General features: G+C 42.3%; 1 protein-coding gene across 7 annotated transcripts in view; it reads left to right on the top strand.

Annotated features, from left to right (window-relative positions):
- PDE4D (phosphodiesterase 4D) overlaps positions 1-27,244 on the top strand; it is a 565,399-nt gene that overhangs the window by 375,808 nt on the left and 162,347 nt on the right. Inside the window, exon 1 of one of the 7 annotated variants that reach the window (XM_048504159.1) lies at positions 12,132-12,389. The exons of the other annotated variants lie outside the window; for them this stretch is intronic. Within the exon in view, the coding sequence (XP_048360116.1) occupies positions 12,325-12,389 (65 nt within the window). The 5' untranslated portion in view covers positions 12,132-12,324. Of the gene's footprint in view, positions 1-12,131; positions 12,390-27,244 lie in introns of those variants that run through there. 7 annotated transcript variants of the gene reach the window in all.

The raw sequence follows: 27,244 nt of genomic DNA, 5'->3' as shown, positions 1-27,244 counted from the left end.
CGGAGGCGTTGGTCTGTGATGGCGACAAAGGCGGTCCTCCGTCTCCATGCCCAGCACGGAAGCCGGACTGGAAGGGGTCGAGAAAGCCAATGCGTCATCCAGGAAACCCTGAAGCTGCTCCAACACCATCTCTCTCTGCAATTACCTTCCCCAGAAGCGAAAGATTCGAGGACGCGAAAGGCGGTAATTGGCCAGACTCCACCACTGGATCTAACGATGGTCTTTTCAAGAGTGGAAGTAGGGACCACTGCCCTCCTTGCAACCCATCCGGAGAAGACCCTTGCTGGCAAAGGGAGCCATTGATGATGTTCAACAGATGGGGTCGGTAGCTCCAGCCCGGCAAGCTTTTATAAGCCAGGAGGGGCACGCGGATCCAGAGTGACAGGTAGTAGGTCTAACAGCAGCCAAGGCCCTGTCAACAGCGGCTTCGGAGAGCAGGGAGAACTGGGCCAAACTTGGGCCCGAAGACGGCAAGGGAGCCTCCAGTTCACTAATTGTAGATAACGTGGCGGGAAGGTCCCGGCGAAGCAACGTGACTTTATCTGCAAAAAAGCTTGGACGCTTTTTTGGCTGTCAGTTAAATCCCACTTGTGTAAGTGTGTGGAAGTTTATGCATATTTCAGTTAAGACTTCTCCGTTTTCAACTGGTGTTCCCTTTTTAAACACATCTTTCAATCGGTTCATAGACTTATAATAATTTTACATTGTATTTTAATTTCTGCCTAATGTTACCATTGTTTTTAATGTCATGGTCTAATAGATGGTGTATAAAAAGTCGGGTATGGATAAAAGATTACAACTGGATTGTCATAGATGAGTGGGATTGTAAATTGAGAAAGAGTACTATACTTGTTTATAATATTTTAATGCCACCTCATAATTTAATTCTCAAGGTGCCAATTGCACCTCCAGTGAATTGCAGTAACTGAAGTTGGATGCAGTCAAAACCTATCTGTGACTATGATAACTGTGAATACAACAGACATAGAAGTCATAGTAAATTGGTTTAGGACTGCTCTGTTGATCTTGTCTTCCCTAGAAGTACTATAGCTAGCCAACCAGCCGAACTGATTTAAGGTGCTATGAGCCATGATGAAAAAAGGCCCTTTCAGTCTTTAGTTTGTTTTATCATTACCCGTCCGTAGAATGACATGATATTATTAGCTTTTTAAAGAGACTTTAACATTCTTTTGCAAACATCAGTCTAATAACCCTCCCAATGCAAATCTAGTTTTTATGGGGAAGATAACCCCATCCAGGAAAAGACAACATTACAATCCCTGGCTGGTCATATAAAGGCAATTCAGTTTTGTCTTGGTTTAGTTTCAGTTACTCAGCCCTCCTCTTCTACCAAGCATCTGTTTAAAAGGCAGGCTACCAGCCATTTGGCTGGGGAATCATTTGTGCTTGTGTAGAAGGGAAAGAAACATGGACGACACTGGGGGGAGCCTGGTTTTCTGTAAGCTAGGTAGCTTTCAGCAGCTTCCTGTAGTAGCCTGACTCTGAAAAGCCAGCCCATCACTGGGGGGCGGGGCAGGAAGGGGGATTAGAATTGTCAGTTCTAGGTTGGAGAATACCTGAAGATTGGCGGGGGGGTGGGGGTGTCTAAGGAGGGCAGGGTTTGGGTCTAGGAAAGATTTCAAAAGGGCATAATGCCATAGAGTCCACCTTCCAAAGTGGCCTTTTTCTCCAGGTGAACTGATCTCTGTCACCTGGAACTCAGTTGTAATAGTGGGAGATCTCCACCCCCTCCTGGAGGTTGGCATCTCTAGGCGGGAAGGGGACCTGGCGCCTGGTGTTTCCTTCTGGTATGCAGCTTGGGTTGAAAAGGGTCTGACTCAGGGTGGTGTGTCATTCAGTGCCATAAAGAGCACAACTGTCACAACTGACTGTTGGCTTTGAGGCTTTGACTAGGGAACATAGTGCAGGTTGTTCAGGTCAGGTTCCCTGCATGACCAAAGGAGAGTCCTCTTAATGGGTTCTGGGTGTGGGGCCGGACAACCAACCTCAGGACTAGCCATGTCTCCAGGAGGGTGGTGGTTATGGCTAGGAATATTGGTTTCTGCTGCTTCTAGCTCTAGTACCAGCCCTTCCCTTGGTTATCTTCACAAGTGTGTTGAGGAAGATGCTGATAGTAGTTGGGCTGTCAGTCACATCCATTGTGCTGTGCTGTGCCAATACCTGTGGAGCCTGTAATCAATAAGGTTATGGCCCGATTCCTCCCAGCACAGTGTGTCTGTCTTGTCCCTCTCTCCCCCACCCCCATCCATGAGCTAGTCCCACTCCAGGCTCAACATCAATCACCTCAACTGAATCAGCAGAAAATACTCATACTGTGTTCCTCATAAAGATGATAATAGGATTAGATATTCCACCACCACAGAACAAAGTGTGCCAGACCTTCTTTGTTGTGGAATGCTCCACCTGGGTCCTGATGCCTACCTAGCACTGCTCCCTCCCATCCGTTTGAAAGTAAAAAAAATACATTTTGGTATAAGTGCCCTTGTATCAAAGTATTACATTCAGTAATGCACAAAATAATGGTTTTGACAAAGGTAGTGCATAAAAATGAATGATAATTCTCATATTCCTTTGAACTATATTCTAACGTGGAAGCGTCCAACTTTCTCAACTGCTGCACCTCAACTGATCAAACTATCAGCTTTATATGAAACAGAGTATAGTTGGGTATCATCTGCACAATGAGGATACTTTAAATCTTTGCACAGTATTTCCCAGCCTAAGAGAGCTGAGATGGTACCCCATGGGACACCTCAGTACAAAAGCCAAGGGACTAAGCTCTGTCTCCCACCGCCTTGTGTCCTAAGAATAGAACTGCCAGAGTGCAGTTCTGCAAGGACTCATATTGGACAGTATGCAACCTTCATTCATTCCACAGGAAATGAAATAGTACGATCCATTTCCAGTAGGTTGTGTATGGCTTTTTGTATGCTTTTCTGTGCATGGGAACTTTTTGAAAAGAGGATTATTTTAAGAAAAATCCAAAAGAACTATGTCTTTACTCAAATTATTTTAATTAGAGGAATCCATTTTTTAAAAGTCCTTCATGGTGACAGAATAATAATACAACAAAGTTAATCTGCTTTGCTGATTGTTGTGACTCCTGAAGAACAAGGTCAAAAGTGATTCACAGCCAGAAAGAAAAGTATGATCTTCGTACAGATTTTTATAAAAAGCTACACATGGGGAAGCATTCAAATATGCAGTTCCACAGCTTCAAAACAAAACTGCATGTTTAGGAAATTATTTCTGCACATTTGAAATTGCTTTTGCTACATCCTGCGAAAGGAATTAACTACTCTTGTGTAGTCTTGGGTATATTGTTGCTTCTCAGTGACAACAAACATTTTATTGGTGGATTCAGCACAGCATAAATATAACGTCTTTTGGACGTTGTGAAAAGATCCATTTTGGGATTTTGTGTTCCTGTGGCGTGGGAGAACATAAGTGTTGTCAGCCAAAATGGATCCTTTTTCCTGCCTGCTGCATGAAACTCTTGTCAGTTTCACAGTGGTGTCCACCATTTTGTGTTCTGCAGCAGATTCTCTGTGAAGATTCCCCACAGAGGTTTCCCCTGCTTGCAGCTCATCCATTTGCTATTTCACTGTAAAAAGTAAATGAATAACATTTGTTTAGCCTAGTGATCCCGTGCATGTGTTATTTTTACTTTTTTGTTTTGAGGGGGCTGTCTGCTAAGCTGCTGCAACTCAAATACACATATATTGCAGCTTCTCCAGTCCTGCCATCGTAGCTTCACAGACATCCCCCTCAAAGCAAAAACGGAAGAAAAATGACATGTGCACATGATTGCTAGACTAAACATCTACTTTTTACAACAAATTAGTAAATGGATGAGCTTCAAGTAGAGGAAACCTCCATGGGGAACCTTCACGGAGAATCTCCTGCAGCACACAAAATGGCGGGCACAACCAGTGGAAACGAAAGTGAGAGGTTTGTGTGGCAGAAACAAAGTATTCTGACATTCACTCAGCAGGCAGGAATTGTCATCAATCCGGGTTGGGGGAAAAGAATCACTAGTTTAGCGATCTTTATATGTGTGAAGTTCTTTCCCAAAATGCCACATATAACATCCTAAAGGCATATTTGGGCTGTGTGGCATTCACCATTGTTAGCACATCCGCTTGTCAACAGTAGTCCAATAGCATCTGAAAGAATCCCAGATTGTGGCTGTAGCTGCACTAATGACTCTACTATATAGTTGCAAGGGTAGTGATGTACCAATTTTTGTATCCCTCTTTCAACGGAAAGGACTGTCCCCTTATGTATGTTTGGATGAGTGCCAGGCAGGGAAGCCCAGCATTTCAGGCCTGTGAGCATCAGTTTGTTCAACTTTTGTTTACTCAGTAAATGTGGAAATGTGTGGCTCTCATTCAGTTTTTTAAAGGGTTGATTTATCATATTTATATATTATATTTGTGTATGATTAAAACAGTAACTTTGCAGAAAATAGCTGGTTTTCTTTGTTTTAAGATGATACACGTTCATTCTATGGCACGTTGTAGGGTCAGCAGAGGCATTCCCTTATACACAAGAAAGGAAAATGCTTCTGCTAAAATAGGGCGTGCCATGTAAGATTTTTGCAGGCACTTGTATTCCAAGCATTAATTATACTATTTAGTCCATCCAGTATTTTAATTGATTCATCAGACTGATGCACTGAACAGACCTTGCAGTCATATTCTCCAGATGGCATCTGCACATTAGAAATCCTAATTTCAGTGCCCCATATTTTTCTAACCAATAATGGATTCAAGGAGGAACAATTAGACGACTGGAAAATCATCTGAAAATCAAGAATGTACATTTTTTCCCTGATCTCACTATTTTTTGAAAAAGTAGGTAAATAGCTGCTAAAATGAAATTGTGTCTGCTAGGTTACCATATGAAACAAACAGTTACTAACACATTCCATGACTTTGAGGATGAAAAAAAAAATACCAGGGGTTTTGCTGGAAATAGCGATGTGCCTCTCAGTCTCCAAACCTCCTTATAGCGATGATTACCACACAGTGTCAACACAAGGATACAAGACCAATGTCTGTTTCTTCTATGGCAAGCCCTATTTTTAATGCACACTGTTCTGTCATGTTCCATGTTTATTTTAGACACTATGGATTTTGGAAAGTTTTCTGAAACAAACCAGGTTTTTCAAGTAAGTGTCCAAAGAACTGTCTCCATCTTTAAGACTGTTTTTAAAATTGTTTAAAAATAGCTTTCGCCAGCTCCAGTGGAAGATCCGGCAAAGCACTGAAGAAGGCGTGGGGGGAGGGAGCACGCTTTGAAAAATTGTGGCTGGGCTGTGAAAGGTCAGCACTGGCATCATTGTAAATAACAGAGAGCAGCTCATGATGCATAATGAACATGGCAGCTTTCTAAATTCTTTGGATAAATTGTTTAATTTTTTTTTTCAACACAAACAGAAGTGTTCCAAAATTGCACTTTAGATTAAGATATGGTTTCTCTCTCTCTCTCTCCGTTCTCCTTCCTTGAAGGAACTCAGATGTTTCCTTCTTTGAGACCTCACACATATGTATGTGCAGCTGTCACTGATATCATTGATACCCTGATCCTGTACTAAGGAAAAGCCCATCCACATGGAACTTTGGAAGGGCCAGCCTAGTTTTATTATAGCAGGGTGCCTGAGGGCATGACCTGTGAACTTAGAAATCCTCTGATTCAAGTCTTATCTTAGTTCTGGTGGCCTTGTGCAAGCCATTGGGGCCGGAGCCAAGAGGCAGCATGTTTGGGCATGTGGTAAGACCCACAGCCTGGTAGAGATCTCACACCAACACAAAGTGTTGTCAATCTCTAGTTTCCTAGTGAGAGGAGGGCCAGGAGGCAGTGGAGAAAGCAGCGTGTGAGAAAACTGTGCTGTGCTACCCACCTCCCAAATGTCTTCTGTATGGTTACAGTGATACTTCCTTACAGCTTCTGGACCTTCTAACACTGATTGGGTTAAAAGGAGTACAAGAAGACCAAGGCCCTCTAGCCTATCTGCAGTTGCAAAAGAGGAAGAAAGCTGTGTGGGGTGTAGATGAGATTTTTTGGGGGGAAGAATGGAGTTATAGTAGAGGGGGCCAATAAAAACCTTCCCAGTTTTAGTTTCTCAAGCTTAACTTCTATTCATAGAGATTATATTGCTCCATCTCGGAGGGGTGTTATAAAGATAATTAATGTCAAGGATTGGGAATACACCCCAAACACTGCATAAATGTTATCCATTATTTTTATACATTTACTAGCGGGGCTCGGCCACGCGTTGCTGTGGCAATTGTCCTTCTCATCACAGTCCACAACCCACACAGATGTCCATGCAGGTCCAATGATCCGCAGCATAGCCTTTTGGGGTGGTCAAATGGAATCCCTCTTTCCCTTTTCAATTCACATTGTTATATGGTGGTGTCTTTTTTTAGTATAAGGTAACCCTTTCCATTCCACAACAGAATTGTCCAGAGTGCGAATTCCACTGTCCATGAGGCTGGTTGACACGCACAGTCCTGGCTTGGGTAAGGCAGAACTGGGGCAAGGAGGCTATCCCAGTCAGGCAGCAGAGGCAGGGTGGTGAGGCATTCAGATCGAGGCCAGCTCCCTGGGTTCTTAAAGGGTCATGTGCAAAAGAAGCTGAGCCAGTAGTGTTGGTTCGCCCCCACCCTGCGGATTTTCTTAGAAGAAAAAGACAAACTCCAGCTTGCTTTTAGTAAAAGAGAGCTGTGGCAAATATGGGTGAGGAAGTGGGTAAGTGTTGGTTGGATGTGAGGGAGGGCAAAGTGATGTGTGTGAGGATGAGCTGGATGTGTATGAGAGTATGTGTGTTGTGTGGTAGTAGTGGGTGAGACACAAGAGAGTGAAAGCTACCTGCTTGGGAGGGGAGGAAACCCCACCTGACGTCTCACATGGTAAAGTGTGTATGTGTTTCACTTCCACTCGTATTACCTAACAGTATTACCTATTTACTGTTTTAACTGCTCATCTCTGGCCATCTGCACGCACATTCTAAGGGCATACCAAGCCCTCAGGCCACAGACATGCTGCACAAACATTCTAAGGGTGACAGTTAAACACAAGCAGCTTCATGGCCTGGTGCGCCAGAAAAAAGACGTTTTACCTGGCTCAGGTATGGACTTTCAGCGATTTGAAGGTCTGATTACCTGCCCGCAACAGGGAGGAACATCATGTGAAAATTTGGGGGCCGTTCAGCCATTTCGGCGTTAGGGAGTGACTAACAAAGTCACTGTTTGCTTTTTATATAGATAGATAGATTTATTAAATGAGACTGACAGGAATTGCTTCTAGCATGGTCTTCACAAAGTGTCACATCAGTTAAGGTTCTCCTTACTAGTGAGGGCCAGGGTACTGTAGTAGTTTGAGTGATTAGGATCTGGTTAATCCAGGTTTAATCCCGCCTCTGCACTGAATGATTGGCCCCTCCCCTCTTTCACAAATCTTCACTCTCAGTCTCTCTCTGCCTCACAGTTGTTATGAGGAAAAAAATGGAGGTGAGAATCATGTGTATGTACTGAGGAAGGGTGGGATATAAATAGGTAAATCATCAACTTTACAGTATTTTCAATGTATTTGTTTTATAGAATGCAATTTTTAAAAAGAAAACAATCTAAATTATTTGTTTTTTAAATCACTGACTTGCAGCCCCATCCGGGGGGGGGGGGGCAAATCTGCTGGTGGGGATGGTATGCAGCCACCATGGCTTTCCCCGGTGGCAGGACGCTGTGCCGGATGGTGCACCAGCATCCCTGTGCTGCCACCACTGGCGTAGCAGGGGCAGGCCAGGGGAGGAGCCAACATTAGTCAGCTCTGTTTTGGCCATTGCCACTGTTAAACCAGCGACCCGAGCTTGTGACTTATATACAATAAAAAAAATGGCATAAGTTTATTAAGCCCAATGGGGGCTTCTGGGTGGCACAAGCTTCCCCATGCCTCTGGGACACCCCCTTGAGAGTGGCAGCCTGGCATGGTCCCGGCACTGTGGCCAGGTGCGCAGCTCCGTGGATGGGACTCCTCAGGATCCTACAACTGTAGAGTCTGGGGTGTTGTGTGGTTTCCGGGCTGTATGGCGATGTTCTAGCAGCATTCTCCTGATGTTTCACCTGCATCTGTGGCTGGCATCTTCAGAGGATCTGATGCCAGCCACAGATGCCAGCCACAGATGCAGGCGAAACGTCAGGAGAGAATGCTGCTAGAACACAGCCATACAGCCCGGAAATCACATAGCACCCCAGTGATTCCGGATGTGAAAGCCTTCAACAAACTGTAGAGTCACTGGTGTACCTGTACATTAGCAGGCTTTATGTGCTCACTGATGGGAGACCAATTTGAACCACATGTTTGAACCATAAGCATAGATCCAATTTAAAGAAAGTTGTGAAACACATTGAAAACGATGTTAAGAGATAGCAGGGTTGAAGAGGGAAAAAACTGAGCTGAGGGAAATTATTTTCCTTGAAGCCATGTACTCCTCCCCACCATCCTTAACCACGATGGGTTAATTCCCCTTGAGGTGAGGTGGAGGGCCTCCATAGTTGCCTCTGATCCAAATTTCCTACAAAATTGATTCAGACCATTTTTAATTTCATTATCAAACAGAGTAAAATGTTGGTAGTAATAAAAATAAAAGATAATAATGGGGTTCTGGAGAAAAAATTAAATTCCTCATACATTGAAAAGAAGATCTTTTAAGCTATAAATGAAACTGTCGTTTCAGGTCAGAGTCGGCTTTGGTAAGATTTTTGTCAGATTTGGAATGGCCAGCCAGTTTCTAATAGTCCATAATTAACTCGATAACCTTTTAAACGGTCCATCCTATGGGCAAGCATCAGTGTGCTTTAGTAATTAGAGTGTTGGACTAGGCTCTTTCAGACCCAGGTTCAAATCTCTGCTGCGCCATCGAAGCTTGCTGGATGACTTTTGGACAGTCACATGCTCAGTCTAACGTACCTCACAAATTTGATGTGACGATAACATGGAGAAGAGGAGAATGTTGTAAACCACTTTGGGGGAAAAGTGGGGTATAAATGAAATAAGCATAAATAAGCTGATTAAGCTATGCTAATCAAGTTTTTATCCTCTCCCAGCTGTTATTTGAGTTACAATAGATGAGTTAAAACAGTTGCTCTTAAGGGTCACCTCCTTAGGTCCAGTTATTTACAGGGCCTGTTGGCTACCCCGTGTGTAATATACCATTATTGGTCTTGTCATATTGGTGACTTTTTAAAACATGAAGGTAAGATCCCTGCAACGAAATAATACTGGAGAAAGCAACAAAGGCTTGAAAGCACAAATGAGGGAATGAGTTACATGATGCCTCGTTAAAATTCTTTCTGCTGTTATGGAACAATTTGCATACAGATGATTGGCATGAGCCTGCAGGGCAGACAGGATCATTCCTGTCAAAGAATAGTATGTACAGACCACAGTGCTTGTTTTCAAGATCTTAAAATTACAATAAGCACCTTCTGGTTGATGCCCACGGAGATTAACATCCAGGTACGGATGAAAACCTCATTGTAGAAATTTTGTTTAAGATGTTCCCAAGTGGTTACTCAATCGTTTGCCCTATGCTGGTTTTGAGCCCTTCTGGCAAGGAACAGATCTTCTGCATGTCATCAGTTGTTAACATTCTCTCAATTTTCCGAGGGAATGCCAAAACAGATTCACAAAAATGCATTTTAAAATCTGCTCCTTCTGGTGTAGCAGTTAAGAGAGGTGGACTCTAATCTGGAGAACCAGGTTTGATTTCCGGCTCCTCCACATGAGTGACGGGCTCTAATCTGGGGAACCGGGTTTGTTTCTCCACCCCTCCATACGAAATCTGCTGGGTGACCTCAGGGAAGTCACGGTTCTCTCTGGGCTTTCTCTTCCTGTTTACTTTACAAGGTATCTGTTGTGGGGTAAAGAAGGGGAATTCCTTAAGGTTGAGGAAAACAGTATAAATCTAAACACTTTTTTCTTATATAGCCACATGCTTTTTAAAAACTGGGCATGTCAGCTGAAATCCAAGAATTTCAAAAGGGTTATAATTAGGCATAAAATGATGAATCATTGAGTGGCTGTTCAGGCTGTTCAGAAGGGACACAGGAACTGAATGTACAGCTGTATGTATAGCTCCTCCCATGTATGAAACAGGATTTGGAATGCAGCCTTAAGGCTTCATAGGAAGTAAGTTAAACTGAACTCAGGAGGTACCATCAGTGTATACAGAGTTGTGCATAGGGATGATGGACCTCCAGCTACAGTGGAAGATCTCCTGGCATCCCCATGATGGAAGAAATGGGGGGAATGGAGTACACACTGGCCAATTACATGTAGTGAGGTTCCTGTGACTTCAAAGGGATTTGGCCAGGGAGTCTTTGTTTTTGGGCATGCTTGGTATAATTACCCACTGCCCTGTTCGCAGTGGGGCCGGCATTACCCATCAATTGACTTTTTGCATGTTTTGGGGGGAGGGGGTCATGTTTCATGGGTTCTCTATCATGCAGGTGTGCTTTAATTTTTAATATAATCTTTAATTTGCATCTTTAATCTTATCAATAGATTGATATATCAATCTATCATTTTGCCCAAACACTGATTGCCTATTATGGCTGGAAGTGAGGGGGAAGTAATAGTGGCACGCAAATTGCAAAACTGCAGAAGGACAATGTGAACTGCCATTTACTAAGTTCCACAGGTTCACAATCGTCCATCTTCCGAGTGTCAAGACTGATGGGCTTTTCCCAGTGTGGTCTGAAATCACTGATTGTCTGTGTATAAAACTACGAGGTGGCAGACATCCCAGTTTGTTGAACAAATGCAGGGGCAAATCAGATGTTTGGACTGACCAACTGGTCTTATTATTTTTACATTTTTTAAGTGTAAGTATTGATTTATCAACCTATCGATATGGGTATTTAATGTTTTTTAAAAAAATCTAAAGATATGCAGGAGCAGGGAGGCCATGGGCAGTAGAAATGATATGGCAAGGCAAGGAATGGGAAGTAGTTGGCAACAGGGAGGAGGGTGAGGGGGAAGTGTGCAAAGTAGCACAAAGAAGTGGGGGTAAGACTAGGCTGGCTGGCTGCAGGCTGAGGGAAGAGATCCAGGGCAAAGCTGTGCCCATTGGCAAATTTGTCCCGCTCTGGCAGTGAAGCAAATTTAAAATCGTGCTATAAGTGGATTTGCTTGCTGCAGAGAGAGTGGAACATGTAAGCGGGACTTGAGGTACAAGAACTCGTGCTGAGGTGAACATTTGCCTCCACCAGGCAGCAAACGCCTTGTGCATAATTGGCCTCGGATTCACTGATGCCGCTTCTGGTAAAACACCAGCAGTGACCTGGAGGTGCTCTAGAATTTCCAAAAACTTTATGTAAAACCATGGCGTTTTAATAAATTCTAGAATGTCTGAGGTCATTGCTACTGGTTTTTATTGGAAGTGGTGCTGGCGCACCAAAGCCTACTGGCAAATTTCTCCCAGGGTTTGTCAGCTGCTGCCAGCAACCCTAGTTGTGCAGCAGGCAGTCCAAAACTTATCCATATTATATGATGTATACAAACATATCCAAATGATTCTTAATACAATAGCCAACACAGTAATATAATGACTGTTTTAACCCAATACCTGACAGAGACAATCATGCCATATCATCAGCATATAAGAGATAAGAACATGCATTGTGTACAATTTTGGGGAGTGCCCGTTTACATCAGAAAGAGCATGAGGTAGATCTTATTGGATGGACTGACACTCTCTAACAGATGTATAGAGGGGCACAAACGAAGCTCTTTTCTTTCTCATTTACCTTCATCTGACTGAAAATGAAACTTTCCTGGACACTCGCTGATGACGCTACGTTACCTCACCTTCACGTTTTCCTTTTACTGCCCCATCAACCGTTTTAGAATGTGACTGACCTTTAAACCTGTTATTATAGGATTGCGAGAGAGAGGGGGAAAAAAGATCAAGAGGCTCTTTCAGCTGCCTTGGTTCCCATGTGACCTAGATGAAGAATAGATTCAAAATACGGTTCCTCCCCCGGCAATATGAGGCAGAAGAGAACAGCACTGTCACTTCCAAACAGTGCTGGAGTAAATGCAGCGAGGAGTGAACAGAAGAGCTCCAGTGATTTTAGGATTTGTCTGCCAGAGCGGGGGTTATGGCAAGGATTATGCTGCAGAGAAAACTTGGATTTTTAAGACGAGCCTCTTTCCCAGATGGAATATGTGGTGCAGGAGCTGTGTAAAGGCAACTGAAATTTCCCTGCTAAAAATACTTGAGATTGTACTTGCAAGATGAGTATTATTATGAAGCCAAGATCTCGATCTACCAGCTCCTTAAGAACTGCAGACACGACTTGGTAATGTGTTTCTCCCCGCCCAGAACTGCTTGTTCCCCAAATGCTTTGATTTTTTACTGCATGTTAATACATTTTGCATGCTGATCACAAAGATTTCGAGTTGTAAGGGTTAGCCGAAGAGTCACCTTTCTTCCTTCTCTATCTATTATTGCCGGTGTGGGGAGGGAGCGGGGAGAGACCAATTACTGTTTAGGTTTCTTGAGCTAACACATGATGCCACATGAAAAACTTTCAAGTTTAACATTTTATAAGATGGTTGTAGCATCCAATGGTTTCGCTCTCTTTTTTCTTGCGTTTAATAGACTAAATGTTGACAGATATGTTTAACTGTGGAAGAAATCAGGCCACAGTATATAGAAACAGAAATTCTTTTACATGAATTTTCCTTTAAAAACTGTCTGGGCGGGGGGGGGGGGCGTGTGTTTTTATTCTTTTTTTCATGAAAGAGGCATGCACTAGAGAGGGACCAAGAAAGTTATTCTTCTTTAATTTTCCTGAATAGTTAAAAATTTTATGTTGCAGTTCTGTTTTTAAAAATGAGACTTTTTAGGTAGGACTTCTGGTCAGGGAAGGCAACTTCTCTGCTGCTTATGTACATCTTTAATTTATTCCTAGATGCCTTACCCGTCTGTCACATTTCTTAAGATATGTTTTGTAAGATGCATGCTCCGGTGACACAGCAACAGAAAAAATTTACTGACATTTTAGTAAGCTAAATGATTCGTTCAATTTTTTTGCTATGACTTTGAGATAATTTCAATTACAAAATGTTTATGGCCATTTTTCACACTATACTAATGTAATCATAGCCCAAAAAAAATCTGTTTGCCAAACTTTTGAGTGTGGGTTTCCCTATTAAACTCATGGAGGGATAATAAAGTCGTCACGATAGCTACAATAACGTCACTAAAAGTTTTTTTTTTAAGGAGATCAAGGTGAGTCACTGATCCTCTCTGTATACAAGTGTCATGCTTCTGGCATGACATCGCAAATAAGCATTTGGATTTGGAGTCGAATTACACCAGTCACACAATATGGCATGGGTGGTAATCTAGTAGTAAACTCTTGCCAGCTCTTCTGTGTAAGCACACCGAGGGGCAACCCTCATAGAATCGCAGACCAAACAGTTCTGTCCTCAGACCTTATTCAGGCAAAACCCTGAACGTCACAAATGCGTCCATTGAGTTGCGTAGACAAAATCAGGCTTTCTATCTTCATTGTCTGTTCCAAAAGCAAAAGAAAAGAAATAGGAAAACTTGCATTCCCTTCCTCTTTTCGTTTAGCCTTCTGTAGAAGGCAAAGCTTGTGAGCTGTCTTTTTTTCATTAGCAGTCTTGCACAGTCCATTGTTTTACTAGTTTACCCAACTTAATAACGGATAAACTTGCAGCTGTACTTGAGACAATTTAATTTGTTGATTATTTTTTTTCCTTCTTTGAGTAATACATAGCAGTAAGCATAGTGCTTGTCATTTGTGGTAAACAATTGTTATCTGACCTGTAGTCTAATTCTTTCTTTTAAGATGCAAATTGTTCACCATGTAATGTAGGCATTTCTGTAGTTTCTTTGTCAGAGAGAAAGTAGTCACGTTTATCTATTTCATAATATTCCAGCAAATTGCTCACCGAATGATCACTGACAGTGCTTTTGAGACTTAATCCTCTCTCTGTTATATTTTTGTCTCATTCTGTAAGGAGCTTGGAGTACCTGATTCTTCTCTCCTCTGTTTTAGCCTCACAACAGCCCTGTGAAGTATGTTTTTGTGAGAGAGACAAAGAGAGACTAGCATAAGGTAACCTCATGGCTAAAGTGAGGATTCAAACTTGGATATTCCTAGTGGTCCATCATTCTAACCACTGCACCTCAATGACATCTCTTACTTGTGTCGGTAGCCAGTGTGGAATTCCTAAAAATGGCAACCTGATTTCTGTCCTGTCCTTCTTTCCTTTCTCCATCCATGTATCAGTTCACATCATTGCAATTGTACATCCTGGTGAACGACTGATGCAGAATTTTGAATCCATACTGTATCACAGTATTTGCTTTGAAAATTGCTTGGATCCAGCCAACCTTCACACTGGCGGAAAAAGAAAGGAATCCTTTTGATCACCTTAACTGGCTATGCCAAGGATCATGGGAGATGCATGGACAGGGGCTGTTATAAGGAAGAGAATTGAGGAAAAGTAAGGAAAAAAAGCTGGCGGCATCCAACCACGCATGATTATGGCTATGGCGAGAAGACCTGTGGTCCAGCCTCCTTGCTGAAGCTAAGTAGTTGTGAATCTAGTCAGTGCTTAGAACTTAGACCTTCTGGGAACCTAATACATGACTCTTTGAGTTCGGTAGTGGAAGAAATTCTGGATGCAAATGTAATTAAGTTAATAACGCCATTTGGAAATGCCTGGGTAATGTGCACTGAGATGCAAAATTCATGATCTTTAGATTGCAGATGGCAGAGTCACATGCTTGAACTCTGTCATATGTTTACAAGAAATCTGCTCCCTGCATAGTCAGTGCTAGCATATCCGCATGACACTTGCATGAAAATCTTCTCTGAATCAACCCAGTTTCGTGAGTGCAGGGTTTACTTGATGGGGGTCAGAAGAAGGAGAATTCATGCATCAGATTACCCACCTTTAGCTCAGATGTATCATGCAGGGCTGTTGACTCAGTTTAGCAGCTGTTACATCCCATTGACCACTTGTAATCTGAAAGTGCCCCATTCATGAAAGAAGTGGTCACTTTGAAAGTACATGAGGCAGTAGATTAATGGTAGGCTGATTTTTTTTTAAAAAAAACAATACTTAGAGCGATCAGGATATTACGTTCACTGATGATATGGTTTGAGAGATTAATTTGTGATACCTTTGCCTTCATCCTGGTGTAATTCAATTCTAGTACGTCCCAAAGGACAGATAAGGTAGAGCTAGAGTCAACACCTTTAAATCCAATTGATTTTAATGGAAGAGATTTTAAGTACTTACTTAACTCTCCTATTAAAATCAGTGGAATTAGCTGGACTGTGTCCTAATTGTTTGGGGATTATTGTTGTAATAAGCCCTCGCTGACTCAAGATAGCTCTTACAACAATAAAATCGACCCTGCATCTTTGTTTCTTGCCAGCAGAGGAACACTGTTTTCTGCTATAACTTCATGGTGTCAGTGTGCAATTGTTCCTCTGAGAGACGCATTGCAATGACATCTGATTTTTTATGCATTATTATTAACGTTTTACACTACATGCCATGTTGAGGTGCCTGGGAAAGGAACAGAGGGAATTAACTGTCAGTATCTATTAATGCTATTTCTAACTTTTTAAGGGGGAGGGTGAATAATCGGGCTTGGATCACAAAAACTTTCATGCATGCCCTGTCTGTGCAGGGGACTCTTGTTTAGCCTTGGGCAGGTCTGTCAGTCTCTGTTCTCCATCTTGCAAGCAGTAGTAGCCAGTGTGGTGTAGCAGTTAGTGTTTTTGACTAGTATCTGGGAGACCCAGGTTAGAATCCCCACTCTGCCATGGAAGTTCTCATGGGCCAGTCATGGGATGGTTGTTGGGGAGTAAAATGGAGGAGGGGCGAAAGATGTTATAAACTGCTTTGGTTCCCCACTGGGAACCAAACAAATAGATGTAATAATAGAATGGTATGTACTATTAGCAGTGGTGTAGCGGTTAAGAGCAGGTGCATTCTAATCTGGAGGAACCGGGTTTGATTCCCTGCTACCGTTTGAGCTGTGGAGGTTTATCTGGGGAATTCAGATTAGCCTATGCACTCCCACACTCCCAGCTGGGTGACCTTGGGCTAGTCACAGCTTTTCGGAGCTCTCTCAGCCCCACCGACCTCACAGAGTGTTTGTTGAGGGGGGAAGGGCAAGGAGATTGTAAGCCCCTTTGAGTCTCCTCCAGGACAGAAAGGGGGGATATAAATCCAAATTCTTCTTCTTCTTCTTTTACTGAAAAGTTCTGTAAGTTGCTACCAACTTACTGCAACCCTGTAGGATTTTCAAGGCAAAAGATGAAACTGAGTTGATTTACCATTCCCTATGTCTGCATGGTGACCCTGCACTATTCACATTCAAGTACGAATAGAGCCTTCCCTGCTTAGGTTCTGAGATTTAACTTGGGCCATCTAGGTCAGGGCACAGAATGGTATAAAGTACAATAAAGAATGGAAACCAAATTACAGTCTAAATGAGATGTATTAATATGTGTGCAAGCACTGGAGAACCATATCATAAATGTCACATTTATAATCAACAACTGTCCATTCATGCGCTTTTCCCATTGTGGCCTCCATCTTATGAAATGGCCTACTTTAGCAGTGGCAAACCTATGGCATGGGTGCCAGAGGTGGCACTCAGAGCCCTCTCTGTGGGCACACGCAAAGAGTCCCCCCCCCCCCCAAACATCTAGGCTGGCCTGGGCCGCTGGGCTGTATTAGCATTAAACCTAAGACTTAATTTTGGGGAAGCAGTGTAGGTAACCTTGTTAAGTGCTGTTAAACCCCACTGATTTTCATGCAAAGAAATAAAGCGCAATCTTTTACCTGGGAGTAAGCTCAGTTGCTGGCAATGGGGCTTGCTTCTGAGTAAACCTTCCTAGGTTGTGATTCACCCGTTGGAAGAGTTGCACGGTTGCTTCAAAGCAAAGTCACCAACTACCACCAAGTAACGCACGCCTCGGAGCTGACTGTTTTTTCTAAACTAAAACCTTAGTATTCAGGTTAAATTGCTGTGTTGGCACTGCAATAAATAAGTGGGTTTTGGGTTGCAATCTGGGCACTCAGTCTCAAAAAGGTTTACCATCACTGGCCTTCCTGCAGAGGTCTGGAAGACACCCACTGCCCTGGCCTTCCACAAAGTATGCAAAAGTGAACAATTCAAGAGGGCTTTTCTGTAGTACAGGTAGTAAGACTGCACTGTATACAGTGGTTTCACAAACGGGGGCTTGTGGTCTTTATTGCTGTATATAGTCTATTGTAAGTAGGTTGCTATTATGTAATTTCTGTACCACTTTTATGTGTTTTGACTGCAGCTTACCACTCAGCACCACGTGGCTATCCAGCTAACACAGACGTAATTTGCCAGTTGACTATCAGTAAATATGGGATTAATTCAACTCTCTTGCGTGTGTAGTTTGTAGTGCACACCATAACTGACTAAACAGTTCACTTAAAAAAACCCTGCATAAAAAGTAGTATCATTTCACATTCTACGTGAAAGCAAAAAATTGCGCTGAACTCTCATTTTGGCTTTGCCGTGCACATCAAGTACTGCTTCCTGAGCAGCTTTAGATCCAAGACCGAATCTGCAGCATTTTGAACTGATTTGGATTACATCCAAAGTGGCATACATAATCCTAGGTGAAACTTCTGCCTCTGAACTCCTGGCAGTAAATGGCCTTATTAGTGGAGCCTACGATAGCATTCGTCCCACCACACCGTGGGTTCAAACAAGCATTTCTCTGTCATTACAGCTTGTGGTACTTTGCTTTATCATTTGGAGCTCTTCACTGCACATACAGTTCTCCTTTTACCTTCATGTGGTTGACTGCAGATTTTTAACTTGAGACGATTGTTGAACTTCCAACCTACATCTGAAATATTAACTGTCCTTCCCAGTGTATTTTATTCATGCTTTGTTCAAGATTTCGAATTAATTGCAATGCTCTGGTTTGTCTTGTATGTGTTTGCTTTTTCTTGTAATTGGCAAAGTGTTCGCTCTTCTCCAATCATTGGTAATATCAGATTTACTTGAGTACTCAATTTTAAACCTTGACCTGGATGACCCAGGCTAGTCTGATCTTGTCAGATCTCAGAAGCTGAGCAGAGTCAGTCCTGGCTAGTACTTGGATGAGAGACCACCAACGAAAGCAGTATAAGGGTCACTGTGCCGAGGAAGGCAATGGCAAACCTCCTCTGTTAGTCACTTGCCTTGAAATCCTTCTGGGTTGACAAAAGTCAGCTGCAACTTGATGTCACTTTACACACACACACAAAACACATACAAACATTCAGTTGTGCCAGCTAGTGTTTCTCAGGCATTTCTAACTGACTGCTTTGGGATTTTTCATTTAATGTCATTTAATGTCATCGAGCTTGCTGACTGGACTTTGGCCAGATTATTCCTTATTCTGTGACATGCTTTTTTCCTCATCTTGCCCTATGACATTTCTGTCATTGTGGTGTAGCTGAATCTCCTCACAGATTTCCTCATGCCTAGACTAAGTAGGGCAGCAGACAGCCCTAAGGGAAATTCATTTTTTTCTACATAAATTTTCTAGAAATCCACTATGTTGTATCTGTACATTAACTAAGCAGTTCATTGTAATTATGTGACAAGACATGTGATATACATGGTTTACCTCACGTGAATGATAGCCCATCAAGCACAGCTTGTTCCTAACTTCCACAGATCCTGTGGGGTCTTTAGTCTTATTTAAATGAACAGTACTTCTTGACCAGACATTGTTTGGAAAACTATGCTGAAAAATAGGAGCAGATTGGGACATTAATACAGCCTGTGGATAAGCTGGCTGAAGTGGATCAAGTGCTGCTGGCAACACCATAGGGCTTTTAGATTTGGACCCTAAGCTACCCCCTCAGCTGCCATCCATTTGCCCACTGTCTCCTCCCCTGCTGCTGCTGCCCGAGTCTGAGCCAAACTTATGCCCATTATCAACCCCCATGGCCAATTCTGAGCCAAACAGCCTCTTTGGTACTTCCTACACTGCTGAGATTTAGCTCATTGTTCTCCTGGTTGCTAGAGTGCTTCTAAGGGAAGTAGTTCACCAGGAATATTCAAGGGCCAATCTACCACTGGTCAAAAATAAACATGGTGCTAGCAGCCTTTCTTGCTATTTGCTAGTTTTTCCTGCTGGTGGTTCCTGACCAATTTTGATATATATTTTTGGTGATATCATCTGCTTTTCCAGAAAAAGATGCGGATTAGCATAATTTTTGGCTATGGGTGGCAGGGAAAATGACATGGGCCCTTTCCCCACTTTCCTTAAGCCCTGCGCTACTCTCCTCAAGTAGCGCGGGGTCCAGCTGCCTTCCCCACTTCAGGGGCGGTGAGAACGCAACCGCCCCGACGCTGCCTCTCTCCCGCCCCCTCGACGCACGGAATTCCTGGCGCCTTTTGAAATGGCGCCTTTTGACGACCCCGCGCAGAGTGCGGGGTCGTGGGGAAACCAGGGCACGCGCCGGGAATTGCGCGCGCCGGGAATTGCCCGCAGCAACCCTCGGGCAAAGGTGAGTGGGGAAAGGGCCATGGTATAGCCCTATCTTGTCAGATTTCAGAAGGTAAGCAGGATTGGTACTTAGAAGAGAGATCACCAAAAAGAACCCTACAGAGGAAGGCAATGCCAAACCACTTCTGCTTCCCACTTGCCTCGAAAGCTCCTTACTGGTATCATGACTGAAACCAGTCTGCCGGGATGTTGTTCCTGGTCCCAACCCCTGGAACCTTGGGGAACCTCTCCAAAACCTAGCAAAGCCACCAATTTCCCCATGAGTTTCACGAGGATTCCTGCTGACACAGTGACCAATCCAGATATAATACAAACATGTTTTATTTCTAAAAGACAAAGAAAGCAAATTAGTTAAATTTCTAGCGTATTCTCTATTAGGTGAACAAGATAGTAAAACTAACATCCTGGAAGTAGGGGTGGGTAGCGTGGTGGCCAAGTTTGCAGATGATACCAAATTATGTAGGGTGGTGAGAACCACAAAGGATTGCGAAGAGCTCCAAGCGGACCTTGATAAATTAGGTGAGTGGGCTCAGAAATGGCAAATGCAGTTCAATGTAGCAAAATGCAAAGTGATGCACATAGGGGCAAAAAATCCAAACTTCACCTACACGCTACAGGGGTCAGTGCTATCAGTCACAGACCAGGAAAGGGATTTAGGCGTCTTAGTTGATAGTTCCATGGGAATGTCAACTCAATGCATGGCAGCTGTGAAAAAGGCAAACTCTATGCTGGGGATCATTAGAAAAGGAATTGAGAATAAAACTGCAAAGATTGTCATGCCCTTATATAAAGCAGTGGTGCGACCGCACTTGGAGTACTGTGTCCAGTTCTGGTCGCCGCATCTCAAAAAGGATATTGAGGAGATAGAAAAAGTGCAGAGAAGGGCAACAAGGATGATTGAGGGACTGGAGCACCTTCCCTATGAGGAGAGGCTGCAGCGTTTGGGACTCTTTAGTTTGGAGAGGAGGCGGCTGAGGGGGGATATGATTGAAGTCTACAAAATTGTGCATGGGGTAGAAAATGTTGACAGAGAGAAATTTTTCTCTCTTTCTCACAATACTAGAACCAGGGGGCATTCATTGAAAATGCTGGGGGGAAGAATTAGGACTAATAAAAGGAAACACTTCTTCACGCAACGTGTGATTGGTGTTTGGAATATGCTGCCGCAGGAGGTGGTGATGGCCGCTAACCTGGATAGCTTTAAAAGGGGCTTGGACAGATTTATGGAGGAGAAGTCGATTTATGGCTACCAATCTTGATCCTCTTTGATCTGAGATTGCAAATGCCTTAACAGACCAGGTGATCGGGAGCAACAGCCGCAGAAGGCCATTGCGTTCACATCCTACATGTGAGCTCCCAAAGGCACCTGGTGGGCCACTGCGAGTAGCAGAGAGCTGGACTAGATGGACTTTGGTCTGATCCAGCTGGCTTGTTCTTATGTTCTTATGTTCTTAACTCGCTATGTAATACATAAAATACCTGGTAAATTTTCTGTGAAAAATCTGATACTGAGATTAACCCAGTTTATGGCACAGTACAGCATAGTAGCTTGAGCATCAGGTAGGTAGGCAAAAGAGCCTATTATTTATTTATAATTTTATTCTATTTGTGCTCTATTTGACTGTTTACTTTGTTGTTCACCGCCCAGAGCCCCTTGGGGAAGGGCGGTATATAAATGTAACAATAATAAATAAATAAATAAATAAATAAATAAATAAAAGGAAAACGAGAGAGGGAGAGAGAGAGAAAAAAAGAGAGAGAGAGCACATTAACTACCCCATACTCTATTATACCACAGCTGGGCCTGGTTTTCCAAAAAGATGCATAACTAGCACCTTCCATTACCTCTCCTTGAAAGAGGTAAGGTACTATAATTCCCCCTGCTTAGCTTGTTAGGGCCTTCCAATATTCAGTTTAACCCCTGGGTGGAATGAGGGTGCAATTGCATCACTTGGAGTCATCCATGGTTGATGGTATTTATGTATGGCTGTAGGCTGTGGAGCTTTGAGACATTAACCTCACACTACCTCATTAAAATAGCTGTCTAGCAAAACAAGTTGCTGGATCAGGGCTTTAGTTCTTTACTTTTCTCCCCCAGTGTTCAAATTATTGATAGGCAAAGACTCATTCTTTTCTGGCAGATTTGTTCACAGTGATACTGGAATGTCTCTCACATGCTAATTTGAGTAAAGCCCAAATTTACATATTGCCAAATCTCAATTAATATTAGTGTGTTAAAGTAGACGTGAGAATGCAGACAAAAGCTACCATAGAAGGAAAAAGACATTTTAAAATATATTTCTTGTTTGTTCTCTTTCTTTGTTCCCTATTCCCTAAGCCATTTTTTGGAGTTAAAGCAAGCGATAAACATTTGCCAACACCAGTCAATCAGCTAAAAATACTTTACTTGATCTTACCATGCTTGAGTAGATCTAGCGTTTTCATGGTCGGTTTGCAGAATGGAAATCTGATCTCACAAATCTAGTGTTCTGTGATTTTATTGAAGATTACGCAGGAACTCTTAAAGAATATAGTGTCCAATGTTTATTCATGAATGGTTTCTAAGTAGAGTAAAAGAAAAAAATCATCATGAAGTACTGACAGTATGTATACACACACACACACACACACACACACAGCAAACATAGGCACACACATGCCATGATCTGAAACAAAAGATCAACACTGACAGATCTATGATTGGATCTCTCAAATATTTTAACAGTAAACAACAATGGTTCCAAAATTTGGGTTGGGCCTATTGTATGGGTGAAGGTTTAGCGCTTTTGCCATTTTCCCAGTTTCAAGTGTTTCCATTCCCCCCTCTATGTTTGCATCACTGTTTATGTCATGCAAGTGGCATACTGGCAATGTGAAAGTTTCCCCATCCTAAGGGACCCAAACTCCAGGTGGTAGCTAGAGATCTACCACTATTATAGCTGATCTCCAGGTAACAGAGATCAGTTCATTTTGAGAAAATAGCAGCTTTGGTAGGTGGATTCTATGGCATTACACTCCATTGAAGTTCCTCCCCTCTTTCAACTACAGGTTCCTCAGGCTCCACTCCAAAAATCTCTAGACTGTTCCGCATCCACAGTTGGCAACTGTACCCCATCCCTGAATAGGGCAAAATAGCTGTTCCAGGAAGTTATGTACATCAGAAAAATAGCACTTCTTTCTATCACCCATTCTGTGATTGAAGTTGCTCCCCGCACACTGTTTACCGCTAAAAATTACTGCCTCATCTATTTTGGCCCTTCATTTTATATTTAGAATGTGTGTGGCTGTGGCTTTATGTGCTGATAATGTTTTTGGCTTATTCCTTAAAAATAATTTGATTTTGTTTCTTTCTGTTGTTTGATTTTGCCAATAGAATCTCTAGCTCACCATCTATTTCATTATATGTTGAGAATTTAATGAGAATGTATAACCTGTAGAAATACTGTGCATACAGTGGAAGTAGTAATGCATTTTCTGGGCAAAGAACATAGTTGTGGCTGTTAATTGCAGGAAAGTTACAGAGAAAATAGATATCCATCCATTTGCAGAATGTTCCATGGATGAAATTTATGTTCTTAAGATTTGTGGGGGTTGTCCCTTTAACAGAGACTTTATAGGAAGTTATGGTCCAGGTGACGTTATTAACCTCTATTCTAGGAGATTTGTAATGTGGTGTTGGAGTAGAGTTTTACAGTTACTGTGGATCAAAAAGACAAATCAAATCAAACATGAACTCAACCTAGAAGTGAAAATGCCTAAACTGAGGCTGTTGTACCCGGAAAAGACAATAAGCTACGAAAAGCAGAAAAATCAGAAAAATCGGAAGATCCAACATGAGATATTTACTCAACCAAGAAAGTCTCAGTCCTTAGTCTGCAAGACCTAAGCTGTTTCTGACAAGATGCTTTGGAAGTCATTAATTCATAGGGTTACCATAAGTTGGAAGTGACTTGATGGTGCTTAACACACAAATGCCAGGAAATGGTTCAACTGCCTACTTCCATATATTATACCTGTGTTAAAGGAACTGGCCTGTTGGGAACCCTGGTGTAATGTAGCAGATAATATCCAAGTAGGTTCTGGAAGATCCAGGTTTGAATTCCTACTCTGCCACAGAAGTTTGTTGGGTGACATTAGGTCAGTCTGTGCAGGCTGGATGGGGCTGGTGTGCTGCCACAGCAACATGCAGTACTGAGGAAACTCAGGGCTGGGCTGCTGGCAGTTCAGCAAGGAATAAAGTCCAAGGTTACTAAGTCCATGGGAAAGTCCAAAGAGAAGTCAATCAGGCCAAGAGTCAATTTGCCAAGAATACATGCAGCAACCGGGGAATCCAGGAATCAAGGTCAGAAGCCAGTCCATTGTCAGTCAGGTCTGGAGGCAGAAAGGGTGTACAGACAAGGTCTGGTAGAATTCACAAGTGCAGTTCCTTCCAAAGACCTTTTATTCCCCAGAGCTACTTGCCTGCGACTGCTCCTGCAAAGACTCTGGGTAATGCCTAGCCTGCAGTCTTGCTGAGTGGTGCCTGTCCTTTAAGGTCACACTCAATCTCTGTCTGCAGTGCTGGCTTACATCTGGAGACCCAGAGCTGCTAGAATCTTCCTTAGCCCTGCTAATTAGCTCTGAGCTAGAAACCTGGATTAGTTCAGGCTCTGCTGATTCAGCTGGCATCTCTCTGCAAGACTCAGTTAACTTCCTTGGATGAGCTGTCAGCTACAGCAGGAGGGGCCATGACAGTCCCATGTTCTAATCCTAACCTACTGTACAGTGTAGTTGATATGAAGATAACATGGAAGATGGGAGAATGATCTTATAAACCAATTTGAAATCCTGTTTGGTGGGGCAGGGGAGGAGGAGAGCAGGATATAAATATCTAAAATAAATAATTAAAAATAAATTAAAATAATTTAATAGCTGTATTATACTTTCTAGTACTCAGTTCTGTCACCAATAGATAGAGCGCATAATCCTTACTTAAATGAAATATGGTGCGCTCTTGTACACTTCAGCCAGGCTCTTCCAAAAGAACTTGCCAGGAGATTGTGCCCCATGGATCAGAACCCTTTCTGCCAATAATAATTGAGCACCTTAAGTGGCTATAGGGTTGGTGACCCTCCAAAGGCAGGGGCTACTCCACTTTGGGCCCTTTCCCCTTGGTGCCATCCAGATGGCTGGCGAGGTTCTTACCAGACCCAAACTAAGACCTAAACTTTGACATTGTTGGAATGCTGACATCACTTCTGGAAGTGACATCATCATTCTGGTATTTGGAAAAATTCTATGGTAGAAACAGCTTCGACAGCTTCAACCATAGAGTTTTTGCCCAAAATACCAGAGCACCTCCCATGACTACATGATGATGTCACTTCCAGAAGTAACCTCAACATATTGACAATGTCAAGTCCTAGGCCTCAATTTCTGCCTTGTGAGACCTCCACATGCACACTTTCCCAGCCAGTTGCCTAGGGTACCTAGCAACCCTAAGTGCCTGCCTTTTTTGTCTTTTTTAAAGGTTAAGTAATACTGGAATTGTATGATCTTTACTGGACAATATTTTTTGTATAGACTCAGAATTTGAACTATGAGTGGCTGGAAGGGTACCTGTGTAATTTTGAAAAGCACTTTATTTTCAGATATGTGCACTTTATCTCCCATGTGTCCATAGATTTTATTGAGCTTGACACTGGGATGTCTGTCATTTTTTGAATTGTTTGTGAGAAGGAGCAGTGGTATTTTACAGGCAGTGACCTTCTGAATTAAATATGAACATTAAAAAGTAAAAAGGGTTGCAACTTCAATAGTTGTGTAAAATAGCTATTTACTCTGATGCTCAGAGATGGGGTAGTTCTGAAAGCCCATATCTATTTATTCAGAGATTTTAACCATTTAGGGTTTGTTTGTTTGTTTTTTGTTTATTGATTTGAGTGGTTCTGTGATTTCAGGGGCTGGTTTAGCTGTAACTGAAACGGTTTGACTTTGATTTTAGATCAAATAGAGCAAAGTTCAATGATGGACTGTCTATCTCTATATCATTTCCACTTGATGGGGTGGCACAACTTAATGAGCTGGTTTGTTACCACCAACAGTCATAAGCCTCAGTATTATGATGTATATAGGAAATGAATAATAATAATTTTAATACTTTTAATATGCAAAGCATTTTAATTGGTACTATATAATTAAAATGTGTTAAAACAGGGTAGCAGGATGGACATTTCCCAGTCCTCTAAAATGACAGAGTACAGAACAAATGAAACAAACAAAATCAAGTCAAAATCCTCCCAGACATTAGTTTTACGTAGTTGTGATTCATTCTGTTCTTAGCCAATAATGTACTAAATTTGTTTCGCATTTCTGTCCTAGCTAAGAAAAAAAAAGGTTTGGATCAAGTTTGGTTTGACTCCTTGTGTATATTCTGTCTTCTGTCGATGACAAAAGCTTAAAAGTTACCAACATGTGTTAAAAATGTGCATCCCATATCCCTGACTTTTAACAGTTAAATATGGAAATCTTGCACTGTACGTTTTGTAAAAGGGGAAGCTTGTGTTAGTTGCATCTTTAACTCACGTGTTCGTTTTTGAAATTCCAAAAGTGAAGTGGGATAAAATATGACCCAAGAAGGTCACTCTGTGAAGGAAAGGAGGGGAAAAATACATTCTTTCCCAACAGTAAATGGAAATAAGGTCCTTAAGGGATCTATTTCTCGTGTTCCTGAGTGGCTCCTCCCTGTCACTCTACATTATGCCCTGGCGGGTTTTTACTGATGGATATATTCAGTGAGATTTAAAAGAAAATACATTACAGGGAACGCAAAAGAACACTGCTCACTGAACTGACAGTATGAGAAACCTAGAAATGAAAAAAAGCCATTCAGAACTTTCTCTGAGTTCTAAGGGGACAGCATTTAATAAGTTCGTGCTGGCCATTTCTAAATTTCAGTCGTGGATATTTACTCCGTGCAAAGACAAGATCGATGTGGTTGCTGAATTATTAATCTAAAACAATTCCATTCAGAGATAATCTAAAATTATTAATCTAAAACAATTTCATTCAGAGATAATCTGAAATTATTGATCTGAAACAATTTCATTCAGAGATAATCTATTTCTTTTCCACATGTATGCATTGCAATAACAAGGGGGAGGATCCAGTCCCTAGATACACTGTGTGCAAAGCTACAGGAGCCTGGTTTTGGGGGGATATCCCATTCCAGGGGTCAGTGAGAGTGGATGTCCCATAGCCTTTCTTGGAGATCTTGGATTTAACGTGCAGAACCTCATGGCTCTAAAGAAGCAGGAGAAGGCCAAGTACCTCTGTTGCATGGGGAGAATGATGTTGCAAGCTACTTTCATTCTTCATTGGGAAGCTAAGCAAGGTAAAAATATCTATTTGTCTCTAGCTCTATCTACCAATGGTCATCTTTATTCCAGGCCTGAATTTCTAGTCCCACGATTGTTGCTGGTAAAGCCATTACTGTTTTCTTACATCACAGTTGTGGACACTGAGAGAAAAATATCTACCCTTTCCAGGATGCTGATAGCTAATGCCGAGATTGGGCCCCAACCAGGCTGAGCCATTAAATGGTGATAGTGGCTCTTCCGCCTTTATCT

This window comes from Sphaerodactylus townsendi, linkage group LG07, assembly GCF_021028975.2.
Source record: "Sphaerodactylus townsendi isolate TG3544 linkage group LG07, MPM_Stown_v2.3, whole genome shotgun sequence".
Taxonomy (NCBI): Eukaryota; Metazoa; Chordata; class Lepidosauria; order Squamata; family Sphaerodactylidae; genus Sphaerodactylus; species Sphaerodactylus townsendi.
The sequence above is the reverse complement of the archived record's forward strand: the minus strand, read 5'-3'. Positions and strand labels throughout refer to the sequence as shown.